General features: G+C 39.2%; 1 protein-coding gene across 6 annotated transcripts in view; it reads left to right on the top strand.

Annotated features, from left to right (window-relative positions):
- The window catches only part of HMMR (hyaluronan mediated motility receptor), a 58,990-nt gene that overhangs the window by 37,675 nt on the left and 9,599 nt on the right, over positions 1 to 11,716 (top strand). For 2 of the 6 annotated variants that reach the window (XM_019945439.3, XM_019945422.3), the window contains one exon: positions 6,409 to 6,627. The exons of 2 other annotated variants lie outside the window; for them this stretch is intronic. In XM_019945439.3, the coding sequence (XP_019800998.2) occupies positions 6,409 to 6,494 (86 nt within the window). In that variant the 3' untranslated portion in view covers positions 6,495 to 6,627. Of the gene's footprint in view, positions 1 to 6,408; positions 6,634 to 11,716 lie in introns of those variants that run through there. 2 more of the 6 variants (XM_019945457.3, XM_019945413.3) reach the window with 2 other exon arrangements.

The raw sequence follows: 11,716 nt of genomic DNA on the forward strand, positions 1-11,716 counted from the left end.
TCTTTATAATTTCAAAAGGGAGAGGCTTTCTAAAGAAGATTATGAAGCCAGAAAAGATAGCTGTGATTTCTTAAAAAGTAAAAGAATCTGGATGTAGAAAAATTCCATAATAAAATGACAAACACAAAGTCATGCAATGCAAATTTCCTCTGATTAGAGGCTTTTTTAAATCAATAAGTAAACCAGATCCATACAGATGTAACTTAAAAGAAGAAATGCAAATGTTCTTCATTTTTGAGAAGATAATCTTACTCATCATCCAAGTTATGCAAAGTAAGATGAAATGTTAATCTTTCCATATCAGATTAACATTGATCAAAACTTTGATGACACACTAAGGTGAAGGTAGGAGGAAATGGCATATCATACAACTTAATCATAAAAATCATCGTTTTTTAAAATTAACTGATTTATTCATTTATTTTTGGCTGCATTGGGTCTTTGCTGCTTCGTGTGGGCTTTCTCTAGTTGTGATGAGTGGGGGCTACTCTTCGTTGTGGTGCGTGGGCTTCTCATTGCAGTGGCTTCTCTTGTTGTGGAGCATGGGCTCTAGGCTCGAGGGCTTCAGTAGTTGTGGCACACAGGCTCTAGAGTGTAGGCTCAGTAGTTGTGGTGCACAGGCTTAGTTGCTTCATGGCATGTGGGATCTTCCCGGACCAGGGCTCGAACCCATGACTCCTGCATTGGCAGGTGGATTCTTAACCACTGCGCCACCAAGGAAGTCCCCATAAAAATCATCTTGACAGTATCTGTTAAAGTCAAAAATCATGTGCTCTTTGATCCAGAAATTCCTCTTCTAGGACTTAATCTTTCAGATATCCATACAAATATGGATAGAATTCAGTATAAGAATATTCTCTACAAAACTGTTTGGTAGCAAAAGACAATGTAGTCCTTGATTAACTAAGTGCCTGATTAAGTACGTGCTTGATTAGCTAAGTACTTAGTGATCTAGCCAGGAGTCTCTAACCTTGTCCAGGTCAGGTCAGGAGGTGAGTGCTAAGGTAGAACCTCAAGAATTAGTAGGAGTGAGTCAGATGAAGGGGGCTGGGGATATAAGGATTCAGTGCAAATGTAAATTACATGAAATGGGAAGGTAGGAGAGTTTGGCATATTTGAGAAACTGAACATTCAGTATCACCAGCAGAAAAGTGGTGAGGAGTTAAACTGCAAGGGTAAGTAGATCTGATTGTGTGAATCATAAAGAGCAAAACATGCAATAAGAGTGTGATCTTTAACCTGTGGACAATGGTGAGCCATTAAAGGGTATTAGAGCAGCAACAGGTATGTGTTTCAGAACATCACTCTGACTGCTGAGTAGGAAATTAATTGAATGGGAATAAACCTGAAGTCAGACTATTCATCCAATACTATTTATGAATACCTCGTATATAGTTAGACACTGTCTAGTTGCTTAAAAAAAAAAAACAATACTCCATGTAAGGGTAAAATGTGGCCTCTGGCCTGAGGAAGAATTCAAGGCTTTCTGGCTTGGGAAGTTGGAGGAAAGACCATACTATTCCTTGAGATAAAGAACTTGGGTTAAAAAAGCACATTTGCATAGGCAAGTTGACACTTCCGGTTTGATACACACTGAATTTGAGGAAGTGGAGATGTCAGGTAGAATCTTGCATACATACGCCCTCAGGAAAAGGCTCTGAGCTAGAGACACACATCTGGAAATGATGACTGTGCCGATGGTAATTGATCTTTAGGATCAGTGAGATCTGCCCGAATGTTAGAGTCATTTAGCAACTATCAAGATTTTTTAAATAACCACTGTGCTAGAGGCTATAGAAAGAACCAAGACAATTCCTGTCTTCAGAGTTTACAGTATAGCTAGAAAGACAATCAGTCATCCTTATAAATGTAACATTACAAAGTCATTTAACTACTCTGAAGAAAAAGGAGCGCAGCTTTAATAGTGTTATGGGGATGAAGGTACAGATGATAATAAATGACCAGCAAGGGTTTACACCAGCTACGTGAGTGAGTGGCCAATGAGGTTAGCTTTCCATAAAGTTGCTAAGTAGTAGTAGTTAGTAGTAGTAGTAGTAGTAATAGTCCTGGCTTTCTGCAAAAGAAGAGGGAGAGATTTTAGATCTTTCAGAATTCAGCTCTGATATGAGTGGACTGCATTCCTGAGGGAGTGTCAGGCTAGAGTGTACTGAGTGTGTGGATGAGGTCTCTTTGGGAGGAATGAGCTAAACTTCGGTCTGTTTATTAAGCCTCCAAACTTTTGCCTCAAGGTTTTTGCCATGCTGCCTGCCAAGGAACATGCAGGACCTGGCCTGTGTGTGTTGGGCTGACAGGTAAAAATCCAAGTGATGAGAAGCTTGGGGTGTGTCTAGTTCCAGTCAGGCCCTATCTCTCCATCATAGCCCATAACCGTGAATACCCGTCCATGCTCCACACTAATGACAAGAGGGGATTGCCTGCAGTTTGGGATGCCCTGCCACCTTCCCCACTCTCCCTGGAACCCTTCTACCACATCCTCTCTTCTTGCTGCCATTCATGACTTCTACATGAACACCACATTGTACAGGGTGGGGCCCAGGAGGGTGGAGGCAGTGTAAAAGATAAGGCCCCAGAGTCTAAAGACATTGAGACATCTACTCTCATTACAAAGGTTTTAGTTAGGACTCCAAGTCTAGCTCATTCAATAGTCCTTTAAGTTAGACGTCATCTGAACCTCAATCACAAATCAAATTTTGTCGACTAGATTTTCTGGAGACTGTTACAACAGAGAGGGTAGCTTCAATACCTTCTATCTCCAGCTCAGTCACGTTTATCCATTCTCCCTGAGCTGGAATTGATTGATCCTCTCCCTCCCCCATTCACTTCACAGTCCCTGTTAGCTCTAGATTCAAGAGAATAACAACAGCAGAAAAAATATTTGCTATTTCTGTGTACTTTCACTTGAATCATCCTAATTCTCCTCCTGGCTCTACGGATGCTTGCCACCTGGGTAGGAAAAATTAAGGAAGTGCAGTAAGAAATGTAAAAACCATGAAGGTTAGTATTTCAAGATCTTATCCCACCATGCTACACTTCAAAGCTCACGTTGAGGGGTTTCCCTGGTGGCGCAGTTGTTAAGAATTCGCCTGCCAGTGCAGGGGACATGGGTTCGGGCCCTGGTCTGGGAAGATCCCACATGCTGTGGAGCAACTGGGCCTGTGCGCTACAGCTGCTGAGCCTGCGCTCTGGAGCCCACGAGCCGCAACTGCTGGGATCCACGTGCCTGGAGGCCGTGCTCTGAAACAAGGGAGGCCACTGCAATGAAAAGTCCACACACCGCAACGAAGAGTAGCCCCCAGCTCGAGGCAACTGGAGAAAGCCCGTGTGCAGCAACGGGGACCCAACGTAGCCAAAAATAATAAAATAAATTAATTAAATAAATTAAAAAAAATAATCCACTGACATTAGGACATTTAAAAAAAAAAAAGCTCACGTTGAGAGAAATGACCAAAGGAAGAGAAATAAATGTAAAATTTGTGAAAGCCAATAAATGTTTATTGACATGCCTAAGCTAGAGATACTTAAAGCCACCTCTGAAAAAGGTACATAGTATGGCTCTTTCTCCTTTGTTAGTTCTCATATACTCTAACCCACTGTAGTTTGGTTTCTGTCCCCAGTCCTCTGTGAAGTCTCCTGCTAATTTCTCCAGTGAATTCTATCTTGCCAAATCCAATGGACACTTCTCTAGTTCCATCTTACTCTAATTCACAACTTCCTCTTTCTTGAAAGCTCTCATTTCTAGACTGCTGAGGCCATTTCCTTGGTTTTCCTTTCACCTGTTTCTTTCCTCACTCCTTTGCTGGACCATCCTGCACTATACTTGTAACTGTTGGGGTGAGTAAGGGATTAACCGTTTCTTCTTTATCCACACTCTCTTCCTACATGAGCTCACTGAATTTCATGAATTCAAACACCATCTTTACCACTTTGCTGCATCCGATGTGATAATTGATTTAGATGAGGAACGTCAATGGAGGCAATTTGGTGAAAGTTGTTAGGTTTCAGGATATTTACAGATTCCAAAGTAGGACCCCAAAGATTACTTACTATTGCAAAGGGTAAAAAAAGTACCACTCTAACAAATGGGAAAACATAAAATCACTAATATTGAGATGATCTTTTGTCATCTAATGTGTTACAATATGGAATACACAGCATCGTCAATCTAATCAAATCTGAAAAAAAATTCACTTTACAGAAAACACAAAGCTTAGTGGAATATTAAATGACTCCCTGAAGAAAATAATCAGATAATTGGTATCATCATTGGTATCTTCAAAAAGCCAAAGTGACGGAAAAAAAAAGTAGGAATGTCTGCACAAAAACCTGCACACATATGTTTATAGCAGATTTATTCATAATTGCCCAAACGTGGAAGCAGCCAAGATATCCTTCTGTAGGTGAATGGATAAATAAACTGTGGTACATCCAGACCTCCAGACAATGGAAGCTGATTCAGCACTAAAAATTACTAGCTCTCAAACCATGAGGAGACATAGAGCAGGAATCTTTTTTTTTTAATTAATTAATTAATTAATTAATTTTTGGCTGACTTGGGTCTTTGTTGCTGCACACAGGCTTTCTCGAGTTGCGGCAAGCGGGGGCTACTCTTGCTTGCGGTGCATGGGCTTCTCATTGCAGTGGCTTCTCTTTGTTGCGGAGCATGGGCTCTAGGCACGCGGGCTTCAGTAGTTGTGGCATGCGGGCTCAGTAGTTGTGGCGCACGGGCTCAGTTGCTCCACGGCATGTGGAATCTTCACGGACTAGGGCTCAAACCCGTGTCCCCTGCATTGACAGGTGGATTCTTAACCACTGTGCCACCAGAGAAGTCCTAGAGGAGGAATCTTAGATGCATATTTCTAAGTGAAAGAAGCCAATCTGCAAAGACTACGCACTGTATGATTCCAAATATATAACATTCTGGGAAGGGCAAAACTATGGAGGCAGTAAAAAGATCAGTGGTTGCCAGGGGGTGAAGGGTGGGGTGGAATAAATAGGCAGAGCACAAGATCTTTAGGGCAGTGAAAATACCCTGTATGATACCACAGTGATAGATACATGTCATTATACATTTGTCTAAACCCATAGACTGTACAACAGCACAAGTGATCCATAATGTAAATTATGGGATTTGGGTGATTATGATTTGTCAGCATAGATTCATCGGTTGTGACAAATGTACCACTCTGATGGGGGATGTTGATAATGGGGATGCTGTGCATGTGTGAGGGCGGTGGGTATTTGAAAAACCTCTGTAACTTCCCTTCAGTTTTGCTATGAACCTAAAACTGCTCTTAAAAAAAATAAAGGTTTAATTCTTTTAAAAAAGTAGAAGTGTTGATTTAGATGAAAATAAAACTAATAAGATATACTAACCAAACAATATTAGGTAGAAGGTATAATGGTATCCATTAAGCTATTCTTTAAACTTTTCTGTAAGTTTGAAAATTTTTATAATAAAAAGTTTTAAAGGGGACTTCCCTGGTGGTCCAGTGGTTAAGAATCCACCTTCCAATGCAGGAGATGCAGGTTCGATCCTTGGTCAGGGAACTAAGATCGCACATGCCATGGGGCAACTAAGCCTGTGTGTCATAACTAGAGAGAGGCCTGCGTGCCACAACTAGAGAAGAGCCTGTGCGCCACAGCAAAGACCCAATGCAGCCAAAAATAAATAAATAAATATTTTTTAAAAAAGTTTAAAAAGTTTCCCCACATTAGCTAAAAAGTGATAACATATAATTTTAGCTCAGGCCTCTCCTCAAAGTCCTGACTCATGTATCCCTCATTCCTTATCACCCTCAGCTGATGGCATTACCACATACTTCACTGAAAATTGAAGCAGTCAGACAGGGACTTCCTTATCCTTCCTCTATTAAATTTTCCAACATAAATACTTATGTACTCGTATCCACTGCCTTTACTCCTTACAAGGTGCAGCACCTTGTATTATTCTTCAAATACAGTAATTCCAAGGGGAGGATTATACTTCTCACCTCCATTGATGTTAGGCTGGGCCATGAAACTCGCAGTGTACCTCCCTTTAGGAGAACTATACATCCCTGCCCTGGTAAATGTGAGTTGGTCAATGGCCCTGTTTCCAAAAAAGATCACATTCTGTGGTGTTGCAGCTTAGGACTTCAACATATCAACCCATAACACCTCCCACTGGTTAATGGATCATGCCCACTATCATATAAACATGATCTAATATTGGACCTGCTAAAACAAAACAAAACCTAAAACCCAAACTTACAATTCTCCTGGGATCTTCTATCACTCTCCAGCTTCCATGCCTTTACTTAACCCCTTCACAGGAAAAGTATTTGGAAGAATTTTCTACAGTATTGGCATCCATGTCTTTATTTTCCATTCTCTCTCCTCACCCTTCAGTTGAACTTCTGTACCCTCGCTCCACGAACCTGACAATTCCAATGGTCACTTCAGAGAATTTGGCAATGGTCACTGAATGGTGGTGATGGCTGCACAGCTCTGTCAATCTACTGAAAACCATTAAATTGTACAAACTGTACAATTAAATTGAGTTTTATGGTATGTGAATTATATATAAATAAAGCTATTTAAAAAAAAAATCCTTAAGCAGAGTGCCATCTTAAGTTGCCTAGAAATATGTTACCTCCTAGAATGCAAATTTTCTTGCCAGTACAACATAAAAATAGTCTGACACAAACAAAGGCTAGTTTTGGTCAGGTTTTCATCTTCAACACTAAATATTTTGAATATTTGTTCTTTAAATATACATACTTCAATTTCGCTATTAGCAATCATCAACAGAAATAGACTCTTTCTACACTTTTTCTACTATTCTGCCTTTTCCTATAGTGATTTCTTTTCACAGTTAAGATGTGCTGTCTCTTCAATCACTGGTGCTTAGAAGAGCAAACCAGTTATCTTTAGCAATAGAATAATGACAAACACATACCTTATTAATTTGGATTGTTTAGAATAAAGTCTACTTTGGGGGAAAAAACAATCAAAAAAGTATTATATTCATGCACTTACACAATTGAGAATTTAGTAAGAATGAAATAAGTTCACCAATAAATTCTGCTTTTTTTTTTTTTTTTGCGGTACGCGGGCCTCTCACTGTTGTGGCCTCTCCTGTGGGCCCAGCCGCTCCGCGGCATGTGGGATCCTCCCAGACCGGGGCACAAACCCGTGTCCCCTGCATCGGCAGGCGGACTCTCAACCACTGCGCCACCAGGGAAGCCCAAATTCTGCTTTTGATATTGATTTTAATCCATTCATTTACTCATTGATTCATATATTCAAAAAATATTTACAAAATATCCATTCTGTGCCAGGTGCTGAGTCTGGAGCAGATACACAGAGGTGAAAAACTTAAGTTTATACTTGAGTGTAAGGAGACAGACATGAAGTAAATGATGGTAATCACACATAAAAAACGCTAAAAAAATAAAGGTGTAAAATGCTGTGAGAAAGGAAAACATGGAGACCTAATTAAGATTGTGTGTGTGTGTCTGTGTGTCTACATGTGTCTGTCTGTATGTCTTTTTGAGGCTAGAGGCTGACAATGTGAGCGGAGTCAAAGGTGGGACAACGATCATGTATGGTCATGTAGACCAGAAGTTATTGACAGGTTGTAAGAAAGTAGGAAAACAATCTGATCTATGTCTTAAAAAGGTTATTCAGTGGGTGGTGGTGTAGTGCAATGTGCAGAGACGCCAAGAATAAAATCCAAAGTTATCACGTGGCCTAAATGGCCCTAACAGACCTCCATCCCCACATGCCCACCCCTCCCCTCTCCGGCTTCACCTCCTACCTCCCACTTCCCTATTTTATTCTTTTCAGCCACACTAGATTTCTTGCAGATGCTTGAGCCCATCAGGCTGCCTAGGCACGTGTTCTGTGCACTTGGTGTTTCCTCTGCCTGGAATGTCCTTTTATTAGATATTCTTGGAGTTACAGAATGGAGGAACCTCCTTTACCTGGCTTTCTGTGGTGACTGTAAAGCAGAGCCCTGGCTGGTTGACCTGTAGGAGAGGGAAGTAAAACTTCTTAAAGTGAAGCCACTGAGATCTTGGATTTAATGTGTTAACTTAGTGTAAACTAGCCTATCTTGACTAGTAAATACAACAGTTAACATAACAGACAAAAATTATTAATTAAAAAATATCTTTAAAGATTTTTCAATCTGTTAGAGAATGTAAAATAGTGTCAATTTCATTTTGTTGACTAATGGTGAGGTTGAGTATTTTGTCACGTGTTTTGGCCATTCAAATTTTGTCATCTTGAATTTCTTTTTTAAAAAACATATATTCAAGTATAATTGATTTACAATGTTCTGTTATTTTCTGCTCTACAGCAAAGTGATTCAGTTAAACATATATACATTCTTTCTCATATTCTTTTCCATTATGGTTTATCACAGGATAGTGAATATAGTTCCCTGTGCTATACAGCAGGACCTTGTTGTTTACCTATTCTATATACAATAGTTTGCATCTACTAACCCCAAACTCCCAACTGAATTGCCTTTTAATGTCAGTATTCAATTTCTTATTTATTTATTTATGGCTGCATTGGGTTTTCATTGCTGCGTGCGGGCTTTCTCTAGTTGTGGAGAGCGGGAGCTACTCTTTGTTGCGGTGCGTGGGCTTCTCATTGAGGTGGCTTCTCTTGTTGCGGAGCAGGAGCTCTAGGCACGCGGACTCCAAGTAGTTCTGGCTCATGGGCTCTAGAGCTCAGGCTCAGTAGTTGTGGCACACGGGCTTAGCTGCTCTGCGGCATGTGGGATCTTCCCAGACCAGGGCTCAAACCTGTGTCCCCTGCATTGGCAGGCGGATTCTTAACCACTGTGCCACCAGGGAAGTCCAATATTCAATTTCTGTTTATTGGCTTTTTCCCTATTGATTTTCAAAAGTTCCTTATGTAGCATGGCAATTAGCTCTTTGTCTCTCATGCATAACATATATTTTCTCCCAGTCTCTTTTGATTATGTTAATTATCATTATTGTTGTTGTTATGCAGATATTTACAAAAATCTATGTAGTCTATTTTCTTGATATTTTCACTTCTGGTTTCTGAATTTCATGATATGCTTATAAAAGACTTCCTCACTCTAAGATTATTCTACACATTTTCCTCTAGTACTTTTGTTCCATATTTTGGTTAAACTTTTTTAATCTGTCAAGAACTTATTTTAGTATAAGTGAAGTAGGAATCCAGCCTTATTTTTTTTAAATTAATATTTATTTATTTGGTTGCATTGGGTCTTAGTTGCGCCATGCAAACTCTTAGTTGCGGCATGCATGTAGTATCTAGCTCCTGGACCAGGGATCAAACCTGGGCCCCCTGCGTTGGGAGCTCAGAGTCCTATCCACTGCGCCACCTGGGAAGTCCCCCAGCCTTATTGTTTTTAATGATTCATTTTTAATTTATTATCTTTATCCCCTAATAAATTCCCATATGCATATTTGAGTCTAGCTGAATTAATTAATGTAATAGTGTCTTTCACATAAACCTGGGAGGTTAAGAGGAAGAGCAGGTTTGGGGGCAAGACGAATAATTAATATTAAATTTACTTTCAGTTTCTTGTATCTGTGAGTTTGATATGTCAGTGGAATATCAGGTATAAATGCCTTTTGGGCATCTAGAATGTGGAAACTATGGTTTGGGAGAGAGTATTGGTCAAAGCCATTTGTGTGGACATCAGAGTCACAGAAATGGGAACAACTGGGATGGGGGAAGCAGAGGTAATTTACACAGGGACACAGGAGGCTGTAAAAAGGAAGAAACAGAACTCTTTGTTCTTGTCCTTTGGTATCACGATAACTTAGAGATGGATTTCTCAAACTTGAAATATGTATGCGTACCATGTCAAGGAAAACATTTTGGTTTTTAAAATCCTAATGAGTTTAGAAATTTAAAAACTGTCCATTTATTTCATCACTTGGTACCAATGCAATGGTTAATACTACCTCAAACTAGTATCCTGGAAGTTGTTGCCTGTGTCTAAGGTTGTGACCCAAATGGTCCAAAATATGACTGTATTATTGTTTTTAAATTGAGGTATAAACTACAAACAGCAATACAGACAGTGAGATAAACAGGTCTTAATTGATATAGTTCGATGAGTTCTGATAAATATATATACTCATGTTACCCACACCCCTATCAGGATATAAATCATCTCCATAACCTCAGAAAGTTCATTTATGGCTGCAACAGTCAATCCCTACCTTTCCCTAAGGCAAGATAATTTCTTTCACCATAGGTTAGTTTCACCTGTTTTAGAATTTCACCTAAATCAAACTATACTGTTTTGTGTCTGGTTTCCCACATAGTATAATGATTTTGAGATTCTTTTGTCAACAAAAATTCATTTAACAGTCAACTTAAGGAATAAAAGGGAATTTTATTTGAGCCAAACTGAGGATTATAACCTGGGAGACAGATTCTCATAAAGCTCTGAGAACTGTTCCTCCAGTTAGAAGTTGAAAGCACAGTCATATACATTTTTGAGACAAAGACTCGTACATCAAATGACATACTAATGTTTACATAAAGTTCACCAAATGTACATAGTCCACGTAAGCACATACAAAGTGAGCAGTAAGTCACTAGACCCCTTACAGAGCTGGGAGGGAACTTTATTCTTCTAAAAAGTCACATTGCTAGCATCAGAAGAAAGGAAAAATAATATTGATCTTTACAGTCGAGCAAGCACTCCCATCTTTGATGAGCTCTGGTTAATGTGTAACGCAGATAGATGCACAGTGCATATTCGGGAGGGAGGAAGGAGGCCGAAGTGGACACACAGAGAGAATTTTATGTTTAACTTTTCTTGTCTTGCCTTAAAATATAAAATTTTATTTCATTACATTCATATAGTTCATTACTTCGCATAGTTGAGTAATATTCCATGGTATGGTTCTACCACAGTTTGTCTATCCATTCATCTATTCATGGATGTTTGGGTTGTTTCCAGTTTTAGGTTATTTTGTTTTGTTTTATTTTGGCCACATTCAGTATCTTAGTTCCCCAACCAGGGACTGAAACTGAAGCCCCCTGCAGGGGAAGGGTGTAGTCCTAACCACTGGACGGCCAGGGAATTCCCTAAGTTATTTTGAATTAATCTGCTGTGAATATTCTTGTGCGAGACTTTGTGAATATATGCTTTCATTTCTCTTGGGTAAGCACCTAGAAGTGGAATTTTGGGTCATGGGGTAGGTGTATATTTGACTTTATAATAAACTGCCAAACAGTTTTCTAAAGTGAAACTAACAATGAATCCCACTAACAATGAATGGCATTCTAATTGCTTAAAATGCTTGTTAGCATATAATGTTATCAGTCTTTATTTTAGCCATTCTGTTAGGTATGTATCTCAGTGTGATTTTAATGTTCATTTCCCTGATTTTGAGCATCTTTTCATGCGATTATTGGCCATGATGTCTTTACTTTGTCAAGTGTCTGTTCAAAACATGTCCATTTTAGAAATGATTTTTTAAAAACTATTGAGTTGTAGGAGTTTTTTAAGTATTCTGAATATGTCCTTTTCAGATATATGTATCAAGATTATTTTTCCCAGTCTGTTTTATTTTTCTTAATATTGTCTTTTGATGAACAGAAGTTTTAAATTTTGATGAATTTTAATTTATCAATTAAAAAAATTGTATATTCTTCATCACTTACAGACCCTCTATATGCCTCATAC

This window comes from Tursiops truncatus, chromosome 3, assembly GCF_011762595.2.
Source record: "Tursiops truncatus isolate mTurTru1 chromosome 3, mTurTru1.mat.Y, whole genome shotgun sequence".
Lineage (NCBI taxonomy): Eukaryota > Metazoa > Chordata > Mammalia > Artiodactyla > Delphinidae > Tursiops > Tursiops truncatus.